This window comes from Aegilops tauschii, chromosome 7, assembly GCF_002575655.3.
Source record: "Aegilops tauschii subsp. strangulata cultivar AL8/78 chromosome 7, Aet v6.0, whole genome shotgun sequence".
Classification (NCBI taxonomy): domain Eukaryota; kingdom Viridiplantae; phylum Streptophyta; class Magnoliopsida; order Poales; family Poaceae; genus Aegilops; species Aegilops tauschii.
In genome coordinates this window covers 3,173,361-3,191,910 of record NC_053041.3, presented here as the reverse complement: position 1 = coordinate 3,191,910, position 18,550 = coordinate 3,173,361, and the positions used below count along the sequence as shown (strand labels likewise).

The 18,550-nt window shown below is 44.8% G+C and overlaps 2 protein-coding genes and 1 pseudogene across 2 annotated transcripts; 2 read left to right on the top strand and 1 right to left on the bottom strand.

The window, feature by feature from the left end:
• Positions 1–2,377: 2,377 nt before the first annotated feature.
• Positions 2,378–8,437, bottom strand: LOC109787203 (disease resistance protein Pik-2). The gene is made up of 4 exons (XM_020345757.4): positions 8,202–8,437; positions 7,393–7,620; positions 5,792–6,871; positions 2,378–4,787 (listed from the first exon to the last, which is right to left on the bottom strand). The coding sequence occupies exons 3-4, from the start codon at positions 6,784–6,786 to the stop codon at positions 2,633–2,635; spliced, it is 3,150 nt and encodes a 1,049-aa protein (XP_020201346.3). The 5' UTR covers positions 6,787–6,871; positions 7,393–7,620; positions 8,202–8,437; the 3' UTR covers positions 2,378–2,632.
• A 379-nt stretch (positions 8,438–8,816) lies between these two features.
• LOC141020590 (disease resistance protein PIK5-NP-like) lies at positions 8,817–11,091 on the top strand (annotated as a pseudogene).
• On the top strand, positions 11,090–15,661 carry LOC109787202 (disease resistance protein Pikm1-TS). Its single transcript, XM_073502902.1, has 3 exons — positions 11,090–13,748; positions 13,929–15,217; positions 15,324–15,661. The coding sequence occupies exons 1-2, from the start codon at positions 12,545–12,547 to the stop codon at positions 15,158–15,160; spliced, it is 2,436 nt and encodes an 811-aa protein (XP_073359003.1). The 5' UTR covers positions 11,090–12,544; the 3' UTR covers positions 15,161–15,217; positions 15,324–15,661.
• Positions 15,662–18,550: the final 2,889 nt, after the last annotated feature.

Below are 18,550 nucleotides of genomic sequence, written 5' to 3'. Positions count from 1 at the left end.
GAACCATACAGTGGATTCGGCTCGATGGTCGTGGTCTTGTCCGCCTTGGCGATCTCCACTGTTTTCGGCGGCGCTGCATTGCTGCCGTCGAGAAGACCGGTCACCTGCGCGCCTCGCAGGGCCGGCAGAACTTGCGCCTTCCATAGGAGGTAATTCCCCCTCGCGAGCTTCTCTGTTGGTGGAGCGCCGAGGTTGAGGCCGACGGCGCTGGAGGTCATGATGGTGGCGATGGAAGGGCGCTAGGGTTCTGGTTTTTCTGTTGTGTCGCTAGATGTTAGGGAAGAGGCTAGCTCTGTATACCATGTAAGATTTGGTATAAGCATTCCTACTCCTCGAGGGAGCCGCATCGTGTATATTTATATTGGGCGTGGCGTACAAGAGTCCAGATAGAATACCGATCTGGTTCGGTATAGGAGATAGAGATAGCTACGGGAGAGAGAGATAGAGATAGGTTAAGATTACATAAGGTAAACAGCTCAAACTCTAACAGAGAGGAGATTGCCTAAAGTTCCCAAGGTACTATGAATTAATGAACCATTATATTGCGCACATTTTTGTTACTTACATTGAGTAGATAGATTTCAGAAGCATCTTAGAACAAATAGCAAGAGTCAATTCTCTGTATAAATGTTTATTATCCTTACTCCTGCTAGGGAACACGTACGTGACTTTGGGGGGCCATAAGGCGACGTGCGCTTTCAATAATAACATGTGTACTTGAGTTGAAACAGATAGACCAGAGGACCGGCGCTACAAGTTCTGCTAGAATCGACAAAGGAGGGTAGCAAGTTTATGGAGAACCAAGGGGCTGTTGTTGCGTTGAATGAGCAGAGCTCTAGAAAAAGCACATGCGATCGACAGGATAAGTTTTGATTTAAGCCTTGCTAGAGGTCTTCGATTACTACAGTGGTGTGATATATAAAGCTGTTCTCAAGGGCGCCAGCGCCATACAGGTTGGAGTTTCTTAATTCATATCTCGGCCTCACCTGCTGCTACCTTGTTAGTTTTTCCGATTAGTCACATATCTTATTGCGCGGCCATATTACTTTTGTACGGGGCACCGATGATTTATATCCGAAATCTGTCTTTCTATTTATCATATGAAACCATAGCCCCATATCATTTCTTTCAAATACAGGGAAAGGGCTTATCATTTGATTCATGTTGTCTGTTTCGCGCTAGGCCGGCTCCATTGCAGCTGGTGGCCGGTACGGCAGCCTTGTGGGTAGCATCGTTGCTGGACAAGAAAGTCCCGCTTCAGCGTTGCAATCGAAATTCTTCGCCTTCTTGGAGCAACACAAGGAAGAAAAGAGCCTTGCAATGTTGATCTTTGATTTATACATCTGTCTTCTCTAGAAGCAACATCAAGAATCCATACACAATAAGAAAAGTTTGGGCTGTGATGAATGAATTGTCTTCATTGCTACAAGATATTGAGCAGAAACTTGGAAGAACTGTTTTGAATCATGTATACTTATTGCAGAGACATCCAGTAACATACCTGGTCAGCTCTGTTGACTCTGGCCAGATCTAACCTTGTAAGCTCTCTTTGTTTTTGGTGATTCCAACTATTTGCCCTATGCTGAACTTCCAAAGCGATTAATGTGTATGCAGATCAAGTGATTGCTAATGGCTGTATATGTCTCAATTCCAGGAGATCACATCGACACGCTATGCATCCAGTGGTAGTAACTACTCTGTTTCTTGGCAGCAGATCATTCTGACACTTCGCATCATTCTTTCACTTTGTCGGCTGAGATGAGGTACCCCTGTTCTCTCCCCCATGCTCCTGGTTTGTTCTTCAGATTAGCATCCATTTCTGTGATAAATGACTATATGTGTAGGATCTACTCTCCTGAGCTCTCTGAAACCTTACATTTTGGATGTATTGAACTGATATGCATTCGAAAATTCCTCTGATAAAATAAATGGCTTCGTTGTCAATGTCCAAAAACAAAAATTGGCTGTTTCCAAACACAAAACGCGATGTACTTTGCTACAGTATGGTCGCAAAGAAGAAATCTTTGAGCATTGTTATTCAAAACGGGGGTTTCTTCTTTGCTTCGCTAAGACAATCAAACACGTACTCACTCCATCCGAAAATACTTGTCATCAAAATGGACAAAAAGGGATGTATCTAGAACTAAAATACATCTAGATACATCCCCTTTTATTCATTTTGATGACAAGTATTTCCGGACGGAGGGAGTAGAAAGCAGGAGTTCCTGGTAAAATAGGTTAACACAAACTCTACCATTGCCTGCATGCATTTGAAGGCAATCTACCTTCCTAAAACTCCAGCACTTTGGGCAAGACACCTCCATACACCAACTGAACCATGTGACTGCTATTTAGTTAAATATAGGGTACAAAAATCTCAATCAAACACATACTGTGGGATATATACATACCATAACCGAACACGAGGTAAGTTCAAAAAGATCAATAATGGAGGTAACATTACAATAGAAGTACAAATTACAAGAATCAGTGACGGATTCAGCAGTACCACATACATATGCATTACAAGAAGGCAACGCAGACTTGATGAAACAACCCCCACTTAATTATACAATACGTACCAGATGATTTGTTAGTCAATCAAAAGATAATGTGACATATTCCAGTCTCTTCACTCGGTGATTATCTTTGGCCACTTGTTGGCATACTTTTCATCCAAGTACTTGGGGGTGTTCTTCAAATCTTGTACCAAGAACTTGGTTATTTCATCTGCTTGATTACCAACACTGAGATGCACCTCTTGGAGGCTTTTGAGAGTCTCAATGCCGTAAATCCCTTCAAAGGCTTCGAACCGCATATCAATCCTCTCCAGTGCTGGCATTACCTCTCTTCCTGTAACTGCAAAGCTCAGCCTCGGCACTAGAGTTGCAAAGAAGCGAAGCAGCTTTAGACTCTTGAATCCTCCAGGTGGAATAATGATCTCCCTGTCAGTAAGCTGTTTATTTTCCTCAAGAATGTCCACTATGTCCCTATCATCCTTGGCTGCATTGAGTGTAAAGGTGAGCGTAAACAATTTGGGCAGGTCCTGGATGAGCTTGAAAGTATCAGTCTGAAGAACTGTCACAGAAAGGGTAATCTTATAGAGGTTATTGAGTCCTTTGATCCACTTTGGGGGCCTTTCCGTCTTGCCAGACAACTCTAGGCCGATGATGTATCTTGGAGGAGTGGTCATGGTGTCTAGAGAGTTGATAAAATTAGAGCTCTCATCATTGATTGCCAATGTCTGCAGACCGCAGCTACAGAGGTACTCAATGGAGGAGCGTAATTGTTTGAAGGTCTGACCACTTTCCCTTATATTGAGCTTGTAAATGGCAAGCTTCCTTAGCCCTGTCAGCTGATGAAGGCTTGCTACAGCTGATGAGTCCTCACCGATTTCAATCCCTGACAAGATACGAAGTGCTTTCATCGGCTCCTTGTTCTTCTCATGTGGCAACTTCAAAGCCTTCTTTGTGTTTTTGTTCCCTCCAAGCATGCTACGAAGCTGTTTGAGCTGTCCAAAAGCTTTTGGCAGCACCCCGACATTTGTCTCCCTTATGTCAAGAGTTTCTAGATACTGGAGCTTCTCGATCTTTGATGGAATCTCAGAAACCTCTGTTCGTCGGAGGCTCAAATACTTCAGCACTAGCATTTTACATATGTCATTCATATGCTTATTTGTCAAACCCTTCCAGCCCTCAAGATCTAGCACTTGTATTATTCCATTGTTGAACGAATGGAAAGGGAGCCGTCTGTTCTGGCTTCCAAACGCTGTCAGTGACCGCACTTGAGACAAGTTCATGCCTTTTGTGGAATTCCCATGCTTGGAACCACTGCTTTGCATGGAGAGTCGGCGAACTTTGTTGCTAGGAGTTGGCATCAGCCAATGTCCACCAACGACAGTAATAAAATTCTCTTCACTTGACTTGGACACGATATATTCAAGGATCATGTCATGAACCTTAAAGGATTTGACCTTCCCATTGCTGCTGTGATCCACAGGACGTATTATCTTCCTGCTTACAAGCTGATTGAAGTATGTTTCTGCCACTTCCTCTGCACTCAACCCTTGCTTCTCAGCGACGAAACATTCTGATATCCATCGCCGGGTCAGACGCTTCTTACTAATTTTCGAGCCCTTGGGGAATATGCTCAGATACAATGAGCAAGTCTTGAGATCTGCTGGCAAATCATTATAGCAGTAATCAAGTATCCTTGTGACCCCCTCCAATGTAAGCGGAGCCACCTGCTCCGGAAATAATGACTTGCAAACTTTACTCCAATGATCATTGGTTTTTGTTGGGTTGCAAGCCACAAGGCCAGCCATGGTGACTATTGGCAAAGGCAGGCCCCCGCAGTATTTCCATATCTCCTCATGGACCGCTTCTTTCTCTCGATCTTTGCTGCCTTGTGGATCAGAAACACGATCATTGAGCCGATCTTTTTCATCGACATCACTAGGAACATCAGTTGAATGCATATGATCACTTCCATCTCCTTCGGAGGACCCGGTATCAACAGCTTGAGATATTGTATCCATTCTTTCTCTTTCTTTGCTGCTTGGGGATTCAGAAGCACCCTGTTGATATAGACTTTTGGAGTCAACATCACTTAGAACATTAACAGTGTGCAGATAATCAGTTCCATCTCTTTCTGAGCACGCAGCACCAACAGCTTGAAATCTTGTAGTTACTATCACTCTACTATCTTTTGTATTATCATGTGGCAACCAATTTCTAATGGTCTCCCATGTTTCTACAGACCATATATCATCAACCGAGAGGAAATACCTGCCAAGAAAAGGGAAACAAAATACAAGTGAGAAAGAATGTATCACATCAATGTGGTGATCACCTAGATCTTCCCAATTTGATGTTTATTTAAGCGTTAGTGATACAATACACAGTTCCTCGCATTTTTTTTCAAAAATTAAGATGATATTTACCTAGAAATGTTAATTTTAGCTATATCTTGTTGGTGTAACGGGCTAGACATCCATGTATTAAAATGTTAAAGATAGGGAAAATACATATGAGCTAGAGAGATGAGAGTGGTGGCAGGCGATTGTACTATTGCTCAGGCCTTCTGGTTGTTCGCCCTTTATGCTGGGCTTTTGCTTAACTTCTCTTACTATAATCATTCGATGCACGCTTTTGTGCAGTTAGTGAAAATGTTCAGGCCACCCGTACTGGACTTTTTCACAACAACAAAAAACCTCTCAACAGTCCAAGAGTAAACCTATATGTATTCAAATTCAACACAAACACAACAACTACGAACTGACCTATGTCCAAATTGCCATCTATTTATGAATTGGAGGGATATAGTTCATTTTTTGGTCCAATTTAGTATGTTACTTGCTGCCTTTTTCGCAATGTTGCAGAAATTCAAATTTATAGTAAAATTTGTTTGGGCTGGCATAGCTTGTGCAACGCACCCAAGTTAAGTACTAGACTGGGTAATATATTTTTTCTGAAAGAAATGTTGTTTATATGCATCGGTACTAAATTTGCTATTGGTAACAAGTAAAAGTTCAGTTATAAAAATTGTACAAAATTAATATTCCTTGTGCAATTTCAACAAAATTAATATTTTGGTGTTTAGTTAGCAAGGCACCACTATATATATATATATATATATATATATATATATATATATATATATATATATATAACTTTGTATTTATTCTTTCTTAAAAACTCCCATTTTCAGTCACCGTTGCACATACTTAAGAATAAAATTGTTACGCTAAATAGCTATATATAGGAAAAGCAAAGCTATGATTTGGAGGTACCTCCTTCCATCCAGCCGCTTTTTGAGTTCTTCGATAAGTTGGTCACGGTTCATTGTTTCTATCTTACTCTGAGTGATGCCATCATTGCTTTGCGGCCTATGACCAGAGAGCTTTAACACAACTCGCTTCACCGAGCTTTTAATGTCTTCCACTAGGCTTTTCTTCTGCAACTTCCCTGTGTTGCTGCCCTCCTTCTCCTCCTTTGGCTTGATTGGACTATCTTTTGGCTTGATTTGACCAAGAATATCCCTGAGGACTTCATCTTCGTCAAAGTTCTGAGACACCGTGACCGATGCCCGGCAGTCAAATTCATTCCTGAAATCTCGGTACAGTGTCGTGGCAATGGTTGTCTTTCCCACACCACCGAATCCAATCAAGGACACAACAGCTCGATGAGAGCCTTTATCACGTTTGGTCAGCCAACCCCCGAGCTTCTCCATGTCCACCTTTACTCCCACGGGGTTCTCTGTGCGGATGAGCTGACGGCTTGCAACCAAATGCTCAGCAATGCCATACGTAACAGCATGGGTTGCTCCGGCTCCAGAGCTTGTTCTTGGGTTTGGGTTGTTTACTCCATATCTGTTGCGTCGCTCAGCTATGTATTGTGCCCGGACCTTGAGCTCGGCAATCTTGGAAGCAATGTCTCGGCGAGGCCAGAATGTCCATACCTCGTAGATTGCCGTCACGATGAAAGAGCATCTTGCATCGCTGAGGGAGTCTTGAGGGAGCCGATGAGCAAAATCATCGATGCAGTCTTCCATGTCGTATGCCATGTCACGGATCTGCTTCATCCAGTTCTTGAGCCGGCGATCATGGTCGTCCAGGGCAGAACCGAGGTCGCCAAGAAAGGCCTGCATGCAAGCGAGCTCGTCGTTGATGTACTGGATGTCACCGCGGACACCACGGATCAAAGTGTACTCTTGGGCAAGGAGGCCGCCCAACTTGCCTAGGAGAGATCTCATGGTGGCTTCCGAAGCACCCACTACAAACTCCATCTTCTCCTTCTCTGCTGTTTAATAAAAGTCTTCTTTTTTCTGTGCAAGACTTTGCTAGTATAATCTGTCCCCTGTTGTTGTTGATCTATGAAAGAAATGAAAAAAGAGAGATAAGGGTACGGTCACCATCGAAAATAATTAAATAGAAAAAAGGCTCCACATGTCTAATCAGATCATGAAACAATTCTTGTGAATGTCAAATTGTCCTATTCAAGGAACCTATGTAAACTTAAGTTTTACCTATTACTGTTGAACAATACACCCAATTTTTTTCCATATATCACGGCTTACAGAATTGGTAACCACAACATATGTCAACACCACTATGTTATCCCCTGGCCAAAATGAAATGCAAACAAACAATACCTAAAGTTTCTCATCCCATGTCATTGCTTGCATATGATGCTGAGGAAATTGTGGACATTATGCACTTCAAGAATTTACTGAATGGCATTTTCCAATTTATACATTTTTATATGTCACAGTGCTAATTAATTGAGTAAAAACACCTCAACGATAATGGTTGGTTGGTAACATCAATTGCCATGGCAAGGGAACGAAAACTACCAGACAACAGAAAGTGGAGATGGGGAGCATAGGAGGCACCTGCAAACTGGACAATAAGCTGGTTACTGAGGAGTCTTGAGCAGTCACTGACTCACTGGCGGGCGCACACCCTCGAAGGCCGTCGATCCAGCTTGCCAAAAAGAGTCTTCATGGTCGTTCCTAATGACCCACCACAAACTTCATCTTCTTCTCACCTCCTCAGCAGAAAGTTCAGATCAAGCATAGACAGAGTTCACTTCCCTTCCCACCTCCTCAGCAGTTGTCAATCTATAAAAGAAATGGCAAAATATCGTACAGGCTGTCATCATTCCATAAATCGTGGTTAGAAATTAATTTAGAAAATGCTAGACCCATATAGACAAGTCAGCTTGGTATTCAGAATACCCAGGCTTCAGAAAGAAAATACAGTCAAGTCAGAACATGAAACAATTCTTGTGAGTACTAAATCGTCCCCAACCAAATAACATTTAAAAAATGGCAATTGGTACTGTTTTTTGTGGTGAATTTTACTCACTGATAGATGCTAGATCTTCTAGTCTTTACTGTATTATGACTAGAAGAGCTGGCAGCTGGCTAACCACAATATGAACTTCATTTTGTTATCCCGCAAACTGACACGAAAAATCAACAAAATTCACATGTAGCATCTTTTGTCTGTGCTCACAGAGAGCTGTGAAATCAATGTTGAAGAAATTCTAGAAATTAGATAGTCCAACAATTCCAGTTGATTGGCAGATTCAACTTTTTGGCAACAAACAAGAAGCTATGCTCTTGATTAATTCAATCTTCCCTCCCTCAAAAAAAAGTGAGAGAGAAAAACAAGAAGGGCAAGGACCAGAGATGGGCACCTGCGACGCTGGCCACCGAGTAGGCACTAGCAGTCAGTGGCCGCCGTCAAAGGCGGCGACGGCGGAGGCCTATGGATGGCGCGGTGGCTCCCGGGCAGGCAGATGGATGAACTGGTGGAAACAAGAAGACACTGGGAGCGACTCAAAGGAGCTCGCCAATCAGGGGAAAGAAGGCGGTGGGGAAATTAGGAGGTCCGGTTCAGCTGGTAGCAGCAGCTAGTAGTACTAGTATACCAATATATGTGCTCTAATGGCCAAAGATAACTACTTAATTAATTATACTGTGCTTAATTACTAATTAAGACACATATATCCATTCTCTTGGCTATGCACATGTTAGGACCTAAGGCCAAAAAACACCCCATGATATGCATATAAAGGTTGCGGAAGCAATTAAATCATTTCAGTGCATTGTAGTACAATCTATTGGTCTAACTGCCAGTTCACAAGGCACTCGTTTTTCTGATTTAACTTTGACCACGTAACTACAAAAATGCCGGGAAGAGGGAGAAATTATGATTCAAAAGATTTGTTCAGAGATATTGGAGGATTGAAATCATTAGATTGTGTTTCCGACATGGCTTGCCACGTCCTCCTTCCACCTTCCGTCGCCACTTGATGTCCACCCCGACTTTGTCATTGTGCAATGTCATCATTCGCATCATTTCTTCATTTGGCAGGCACAACATTTTTCTATGATTAAGAATACAACTCTCCTGACATCTGTACCACAAGAATCACACACAGCCAATCGCAGATGTACTCTATATCAACTAGATATATTATCCAAGAACATATACTAGCACTATAACCAAGATCCATGATTTCGTAATTCTCGACAGTAACACCAAGATTGCAACCACCCAGCACAAATGTAGATAGCCTGCAAAAAAGAAAATGAGATTTCGTTTCAGTCAAAGATCGTATCATTACGGCATAACCAGAGGGAGGGAGGTATAATGCGGTGTCCTTTTTCATTGTGCCTTTGTCTTTCGCTTTGGTCATGTCGCCCATAAAAATAAACACGGGTATCATCATTCGAGTTGGAGGCGAAGAAAGCTGCTGCCCTCTCTGCTTTTGCTGATGCATGCATGGAGTAGCTTTGCTTGCTTGACAAGGAAAAGCATCTTTTTTTTTTTTGAGTATATATGTTCGTTGCTTCACAAGAATGTACAGCAAGCGTTATTATATTGGCTGTGATATAATGAGGCTTGCTTTTTGTCATGCCATGTTCACTGGTCACCGTTGTACTAATATTAATTTGAGGGGTCATTCACTGGTCACCGTTGTACTCTCCTAATATTAATATAATGAGGCTTTGCTCGTTTTTGAAGGAAAGCATCCACTGACATCCTATTCTTGGAGTAAGTATGCCAATCCATGTCACACACCATGACACCAAAGACACAAAAGAAAAATAATCTTGTTCTTCTTTTATCAAGGAAAGGAGAGCATCCTGTTCCTTTCTTTGCTAGTGATATTCATTTATATATTTACAAGGATAGTGATAGCCACTAAGAGTAAGTTAGTGCTTTTTCAAAAGGAAAAGAAAGTAAAAGTAAAAACCTTTTGAATATAAAAAGGAAAAGAAGAAGAAAAATATATGAAGGCTTTTCTTTTGAGGGCACAAGAAATTAGGCAACCATCCATGTCTTCTGGCTTTTGCTTGTTTGTAAATTTGCTGCTGATCTTTGAGATCGCTTGTGGGACTGGCCATTCATTAGAAAAATCAAAAGAAGCACATGTATTCTTCTCTGTCCCGTTGCACTATCTGTCACCACTTACTCCCGCTTTACCATTTTCATGTTGGTTGTAATCAAAGCCGGTTTAACGAGCTCTCTCACCTCCTTGTGTTTTGCGTTAAGTTAATCTCATGTCTGTTCTGATGACCAGCAGAAGCGACCATTTGGACGTCGTGCACACTCCACCCAGATAGACACAATTCACAAGATTGGCTGCCGGACCTGCGCATGCACACACACACACACATACAGAGCAGGGATGTTCTTCAGCGGAGGCACTCCAGTCTAGTGCATCCGGCCTAGCTGATCCATGGAGGAAGCTCCTGTGACTGCTGCCACAGGGGCCTTGGGACCCGTCGTGGCGAAGCTGGGTGCTTTACTAGGCAGCCAGTACAAGCTTCGGCGCCGGACTCGCAAGGACGTCAAGTTCATCAAATCCAACCTCAAGTCTGTGCACTCTATCCTTTGGATGATATGGGGGAAGGAGATTCTTGATGTGGAGTCCAAAAACTTGAAGAATGAAGCGCTGGATCTCGCTGCCGATATGGAGGACGCCGTCGATGACTTCATACTCACCATGGAGCCGAGCCGCAAAAACAAGCACTTGATGGTGCAGATCAACATCCAAGCAAGCCCCTTCCAAGATTTCAGGACAAGAGTAGATGATGTGTCTGCCCGGTGCCACAGCAACTGGAAGTGGAAGAAGAACAAGTGTGCTGAATCCATATCTAGCGTTTTCTCAAGAAAGAACGCCAAATCCAGCGCCCCAAGCAAACCACCTCCACCTCGTCAAGCTCCATTTGTCAACAAGAATGCGTCAGAGATCTTTGGTATGGACCGATGGAGGGATGACCTCATTAGATACCTGGTAGGAGAAGTGCAGCCGCAGCTCAAATTGCGTCAATTGTTGGAACGGCCGGTATGGGGAAAACAACCCTTGCCGCCTTGTGTATGAGGAGATTGAAAATAAGTTCCAGTGCCGGGCTTTTGTGTCTGTCACTCCAAGTCCAAACATGAAGGAGGTTCTCACAAGTATTCTCCAACAAATAGGAGCTGAGCCACTTGCTGGCACCGAAGCACGGACGGAGAAACAAATCGTCCATGCCATATCCAATTTCCTAGAGGACAAAAGGTGCGCAAGTTTATAGTAAGCTTCTATTTAGTTAATGTTTTTTTAAATGTGCATTGTGAGGACCAGGATTTCAGTTTTAGATGTAAAGAAAATGTGCTTTCAAAAATTAATTTGGTCAAGCTGTTCGCAATTTGAACATAATTTAGTCAAAATTTTGCAAAACCACCGACAAGCCTCATAACTCCATCCCAGAACCATTCATATTCACACAACTCATCAACTCCAAACGTTTTGAGCAGACAACAAAATATTTGAACTTTGGAGCACATCACCGGTTGAGCTAGGTAGAAAATGCTGGGGGGCCAACACTAAAACATGAGTGTTTTGGGGTGCAAAATGCCAAAAAAAATCTCATCTAAGCCCTCTCCTCCAAATTTTCTTCACACTATGGCCCCAACGTTGTACATAGCTCCGCCGCTGGAGCCGATGCTTGTAGATGTCTTGGGAGCGTCTGGTCTGCTGCAGCCTCCTTGTGGCACTACTGAAGCCGTACTGCATCACGAGCAGCCCTGCTGTGGTAGTGCGGTTGTGGCCGCACTTGGCCACGGTGGCAATGGTAAGCCAAGGAGTACTCCGACAAGAGTCCTCCCTCTCGTCCGCATATTGACTTCACTGACCATCATATAGTCAACCTATGTGAGGCATTCCGCAACTCCAAACAAAATCTAATCAAAAATTTGCCCCCGCAACTCCATCCCACGACTATGCATATTCATGCAATCCATAACTCCAGACGGTTTGAGCAGACAACAAAAGGTTTGGACTTTGGAGCCGATGCATGTAGATCTCTAGGGAGCGTCTGGCCTACCGCAGCCCCCATGCTGCCACCACCGAAGCCGGCCTGCCGCGGTAACGTGGTTATGTCTGTTATAACGGCAGCAATGAGAGACTGAGCACCGACAGCCATGGTGTTCATTGACCACTACATAGTCAAACTATGTGAGGCACCATTCTCATTAGATAGTCATGTCAAAATTCCATGCTTCTCTCGTTGAACAACAACCGTAAACATGTGTAGATTGTGTGGGAGAGATCATTGGTGGCAAGCAAGAGAGTAAAGTTGACCGAAAATGGGAAAGTGGGAGCAGATGCCAATGTCAATCGTGAATATATAGTATATCTGAAACAACACACCCGTGCAATTGCCATTAAATTGATGACCTTTCCGTTCCGTAGTATGGCTCGGGCAGCCTTGCTACAACTACAAAGAAGCTGGGGGCCGTGGCATGTTAACGTGCGCATGTTCTCATGAAGTCAATTGATTGGCCACAACTATATATACGATGTAGAATGTGAACTAACCAAGAACAAATTTATAGCCTCATGCGGCGTCTGTCTACTAGCTATCGTATTCTTGTGCAACCAACTTGCATAGCTACATAGTAATAATTGATGACATATGGCATCGTGGAGAATGGGATGTCATCAGCAAGTCTTTTCCAGAAAATAATCTGGGCAGCAGAATTGTCATGACAACTCGTATTGATTCTGTACCAAGAGATGACTTCATTACTAACAAGCTCTACATCAGAATGAATCCTGAATGGAATCGCGGAAACAGAAAATGGCTCCACGCACTTGTTGAGAAAGATCTTGCTGCTTGGATGAAGCTTGACATGGTTGGCGAAGGTTTTGACTGTGACCATCCTATTGTGCACATGTGTGGTGGTGTGCCATTAGCACTGCTTTGCATGTTTTCAGCAATGAGAATGGTCCGAGAGGAACAAGAACAGCTAGGTGTGCATGTAAAGGCATGTGATGCGCAAGATATGATTGAGAAGCAAGTTAAGCGAAGTGGAATTCAGAACACTCCAGGGTTTGAACCGTTGGTAGAGAGTTTGCAGCTTGGCTACGCCGATCTTCCTCACCATATGATGAAGACTTGCTTGCTAAACTGCAGTATATACCCTCAGAATCACTTTCACAGGGATCAACTGGTCATGCGATGGGTCGCTGAAGGATTTACTTATAAAGTGGATGAAGCAGTAGGTTATTTTGAAGAGCTTGTCGAGAGAGAATTACTGATGCAGGTGAATGATGGTAGTACATACAAATTGAATTCGATGATGCAAAATTTCCTTCGATGGAAATCACAAGAAGATAATTTCATTACTTACAGTTCTGACATGACATCGGCATATCCATGTCGAATCCATCGGCTATGTATTGACAAGCATCCAGGTGATGATGGTTCACTAGAGGGGGTGGATCCCTTCTCTGGATTAGATTGGTCTCAGATTCGATCCCTTGTTGTTTTTGAAGATGCTGAAAGACTCCCCTTTGAGAAGTTGGCACGCGTGCGACTGTTGGATCTTCAATTTAAAACGGCTCTTGGCGATCATCATGTGAAGGATATTTGTGGACTGCTCCGTGTGAAGCACCTATTCGGTCTAGAGGGGGTGGGAATTAGTGAGCTACCACCAGAAATAGGAAGGCTACACTATCTAGAGACCCTGAACGTAAGCAATACGTCTATTAGCAAGCTACCCCATGAGATTGGGAGACTGAAAAAGTTGAAGAATCTATACGTGAGTCATAGCCCAAGGATCAGAGAGTTGCCCAGAGAGATTGGAGACCTGCAGCATTTAGAGACATTGTGCATATTTGCAACAGATATCAGAGAGCTGCCCAGGGACATTGGGAGACTAAAGAAGTTGAAGACTCTGAACCATAGTTTTAAATAGCGCGCTAAGCCTCTTAGCGGCGGACCTTTTCTAAATGTTATAGCGTGCTATAGCGAAGCTATAGCGAGCTATTTAAAATGTTTGTTCATTTGTTTGGATCAAAGTCTCTTAGCGCAAGACCTTCTGTAAATGCTATAGCGTGCTATAGCGGAGCTATAGCGGGCTATTTAAAACAGTGCTCTGAACGTGTCCTACAATGAAGGGTTCAGGGATCTTCCCAGGGAGATCGGGGACCTGCAAAATTTAGAGAGTCTGGACCTCAGTGGTAGCAAAGGGATGACAAGTCTACCAAGGGAGATTGGGAAATTGCAGCGTTTGAAAACACTCAAGGCGTGTTGGACATGGATCACAGAGCTGCCTCGTGAGATGGGGAACCTCCAGAATTTGGAGACTCTTGACCTGATTTACAGCCGCGGGCTCACAGGACTGCCTCGTGAGATTGGGAATCTGCAGAATCTGGAACAACTGCTCTTGAGTGCTACGGGGGTGGTAAAGCTACCAAGAGAAATTGGGAGGCTGAAGAAGCTGAAGACTTTGAAATTGAGTGAGACCATCGCTGTACTACCCTGGGAGGCAGGCCAGCTTTCAGAATTGGAGGGAGTGCCCGAGTGCATCCGCAAAGCTTGGAAGAATAGTGATTTTGTGTCTGAGTTAGCCGGGGAGATCCTGTCGATTGAACTGGTTAGATGGGATGGTGATCCAAAGGGGCTAATTGTTGGTACAAAACACATGCACATTCCCCAGTGGATCAAGGATCACTTCAACGACCTTGGGTCGTTGGATATCAGGATATGCAAATTGGAGGAGGAGCAGGATCTCAAGATTCTGCGGGAGATGCCCAAGCTACAACATCTCACGCTAAGGTTGGAAGCCGTCCCAAGGAAGCCCATAGCCATCAGCGCTGAAGGGTTTCCAAGGCTCCATCGTCTCTATGTTGACAGCCGCGTGCCACCGGTTATCATCTTCCAGGAAGGAGCGATGCCGAGGCTGTTTGAACTCCGCTTCGAGTTCCAGTTCTACGGTGGCCCGCCTCCGCCTGCAAATAAAGAGGCTCAGCTGGGTATCAAACACATCCGGTACCTCCTCTCGGTCGAATTTATATGCAGCCAGGAATGGTATGGAGGAGCAGAAGAGAGCAGGAGCCCGTGCATGAGCGCCATGATTGACGTGGTGAGGAAAGAAGCCCAGGAGCATCCCAACCAGATCAGCTTTCATGTCTCTGGCCGCGAGAGTGAGCTTTTTCCAAAGAAGGACAGGTTGGCAGGGCAGGTTTCCCTGTTCAGCAGCAGCAGTGGGAGTGGCGCTGAGAATGAGATGAAGCGTCCTGAGGAGAAGAAGATCTTGGCACAGGAGGTTTCCCTGTCCAGCAGCAGTGCGGGGACCGGCCCTGAGATCAAGTAGGGGAAGCAGCAGCCGGCAGCGTGATTGGGTTTCTTACTTGACGACCCATCGAGCGAGGTGTAACTGATTCGCTTGTTGGATCTTTCTTTCTTTCTTTCTTTCTTTTACCAACAGACAGACCGACCACTAACACACTTGCTTGTATCCTGGTCTTCATTTGCAGCAGGTTATTTCATCATCGTAGTCATCTTCAACTACGTATATACAAATGGTGGCTATTCTTCTTGAGGCGGAGGGCATAAGATTTGACCGACCACAGTAAGGAAAACGCTGTTTGTTCTTTGCCCGTCCAAGCTACTAGGAGTATTACTTGCAAGCTTCTTCCAAGCTGATTTGGCCTAAAGCCACATGTATCTCTATCTGTATTTGGGCTAAAGGCACATGATTTGGCGTAATGCCACCTGTATCTGTTCTGTACCTCTTCATTTTTCATTTCAGTAAGCACCGTGGAACACAAAGGGTATTATTAATTGTCATGTCATCATTTAATAATAATCCAAGAGAGGGAGCCAATCCTATTATTTACTTACTTTATTGTTAATATTGTGTAATAATAAATGTGACAGCTTTTGTAATCGAAAGCAGAGATTATTTATAGCTGACTAATCCTCAAGCAGATATTCTCTATATTTAGGGACAAAGGTAGTAGGTACTATATATATATATATAAGGAATATTTATTTTCAAGCCCATGTTTCTTAGTTTTGCTCAGTTTTGCCCTGAAATATGCTAAAAACCACAACCAAAACCGCAATAACTTAAGCATCCAAGCTCCAAATAAGATGAAACCAATGTTGTTGGAAGTATAACGACAAGCACTATCCAACAATACATATAGCTTGATCCAACTCAACCAAGAACTGAGCTGAGTTTTCGACCGGGACAAAACTGAGCACAACTAAGAAACCAAGGGCACGAAATTAGAAAGCCCTATATATAAATAGATGGGTGGATGTATGTACTGATAAGCGTAAGCACGTGGAACAAATTAGATTACCATATTATAATCTCCTTTTTCTTTCATTCCCACTTTAAGTTAAGAAGAAAATAACTTCACAGACTAACATCGATCATTGTAGCTAGGCAGGTCCAACAGAAATGCTAAGAAGAATCTTCCCCTAAAATAATCAACCCGGCAAAAGCTAACTGATATCTTTTGCTACAAGATTAACCAAAATGATCAAAAGGAAGCTAACAGACAAAAGGAAGGCAGGCTAGCTGCAAATGTTTCAATCTTCTTCAAACAAAGTTATACATCGACCAACAAATCTTAACATCAGGGAGCGCCCGCCCGATCTGCTTGAAATTGGTAATTAACATCTAAATGAATGCCAAATAAATTTTCTCTGATAGTAAGGTGAGGCCCCTTCCTCCTCTCCCGCGACCGCGTCGCCCCCGCGGGCGGCCGGTCGCGACCAACCTCCTCCCCCGCGCGCCTCTCCCTCCCCCTTCCTCCCTGCCGCCGTCGCCGGCGCCCTCTGCGGGCCTGGCCCGGGCGACGCTGGTGGCGGCGGCCCCCGGCCTTTCCCCTCTCGGGTGTCCGCCGGCGCGGGACGGGGCGACCCCGGGCGGTGCTTCTGGGCGGCGGCGGTCTAGCGTGGCGGCGGGGGCGAACTTCTAGACGGCGGCGTCGCCGTTGGCGGCGGGGCGACGCGGCGGCGCGGTCTGGCGGCGCCCGCTCGGCCCAGATCTGGGCCCTTCGGGCCCCATCTGGGCCTGGGCGGGCTGGCGGCGGGGTGGGTCTGCTTCGTGGCTTCCGGGAGGCGGGGGAGAGGTGATGAGCGGCAGGGTGCTGGCGACGCCATCGCCGGCTTGCTGCAGGGTGGCGGCGGGGCTTAGCGGGCCCGTTTCGGGCCTGGCCGGGCCAGGGGTGGCCTGGCTTGCCCTGCTGCTGCGTCCGGACGGCTACCGCGACGGTGCCGGAGGCTCTGGCTTCCCGCACGACGGCGGTGGAGGTGGTTCCCTCCCGTTCGGCTTCAGTGCTGCTTCTCCCTCCGTGGGGCACTTCTCTCCGGTCCTCTTGGCTCGTGTTGGTGTTCGCAGTGAGGCGGCGTGGGTGGTGGTGCAACCGCGATGGCGCATGGTGGTGGGAGGCGGTCTGGCTGGTCGGCTACGGTCCGTTGGGCGGTGGGGATTGGAGTATGGGAGAAATCCTTGCCGGTCTTCCGCTCTGATGCGGTGACACCTGCGGGTGCCACCATACCTTCCTGAAGGGTGTCGGTGATATCCATCTCCTACCTCCCTCCGCGTGCCGGGGAAACCCTAGGACATGTCCGGGCAGCAGCGTCGTCTGCGTCGCTTTCCTTCTTGGAGGTGTTGTTTTGTACGCGGTGGTTTGAAGCCTCGGGTTGTAGTGGTTTGTCTCTGGTGGGCGCAGCGGTGGCGGGTCATCCGCGCTTTGTCGAGCTGCCGTTGTTGGCATTTGTTTCTTCTTCTTTTTCTTTTGGGCTTGTTGTGCTGATCGCCCCAGCGATCTTGTATCGGTGTTGGTTGCTTTGGAATACAAAGCGGGGGGAAACCCTTTTTTGGTAAATAAATTTTCTCTGGGTCACCATCCTCCAATCAAAGACGATCCCAAATAATATCAGCAACACAACTCACGAGAAGAAAATGCATTTAATCAACTAGCATAAACAACACTTCATTTTGTCTGTTGGTTCGTCTTGTAGTTACACCTCATAACTGATAATCTCCAATCAAAGACGATCCCTTGTAGTTACAAATTAGATTACCATATTATAATCTCGTTTTTCTTTCATTCCCAATTTAAATTAAGAAGAAAATAACTCCACAGACTAACATCGATCATTGTAGCCTGGCAGGTCCAACAGAAATGCTAAGAAGAATCTTCCCCTAAAATAATCAACTCGGCAAAAGCTAACTGATATCTTTTGCTGCAAGATTAGCCAAAATGATCAAAAGGAGGCTAACAGACAAAAGGAAGCCAGGCTAGCTGCAAATGTTTCAATCTTCTTCAAACAAAGTTATACATCGATCAACAAATCTCAACATCAGGGAGCGCCCGCCCGATCTGCTTGAAATTGGTAACATCTAAACGAATGCCAAATAAATTTTCTCTGGGTCACCATCCTCCAATCAAAGACGATCCCAAATAATATCAGCAACACAACCCACGAGAAGAAAATGCATTTAATCAACTAGCATAAACAACACCTCATTTTTCTGTTGGTTCGTCTTGTAGTTACACCTCATAACTGATATCCTCCGATCAAAGACGATCCCTTGTAGTTACATTCTCATCCTCATTCTTTTCCCTGTATTTTTCCACCAGAAAAATGACCAGTACCAAAAGTTAAAAAATTATTTGCTCCAACTTAATGAAACCAGCTCAAAAATGGGACGCATGCTCTAAGCTCGCTCCAAGGCTAA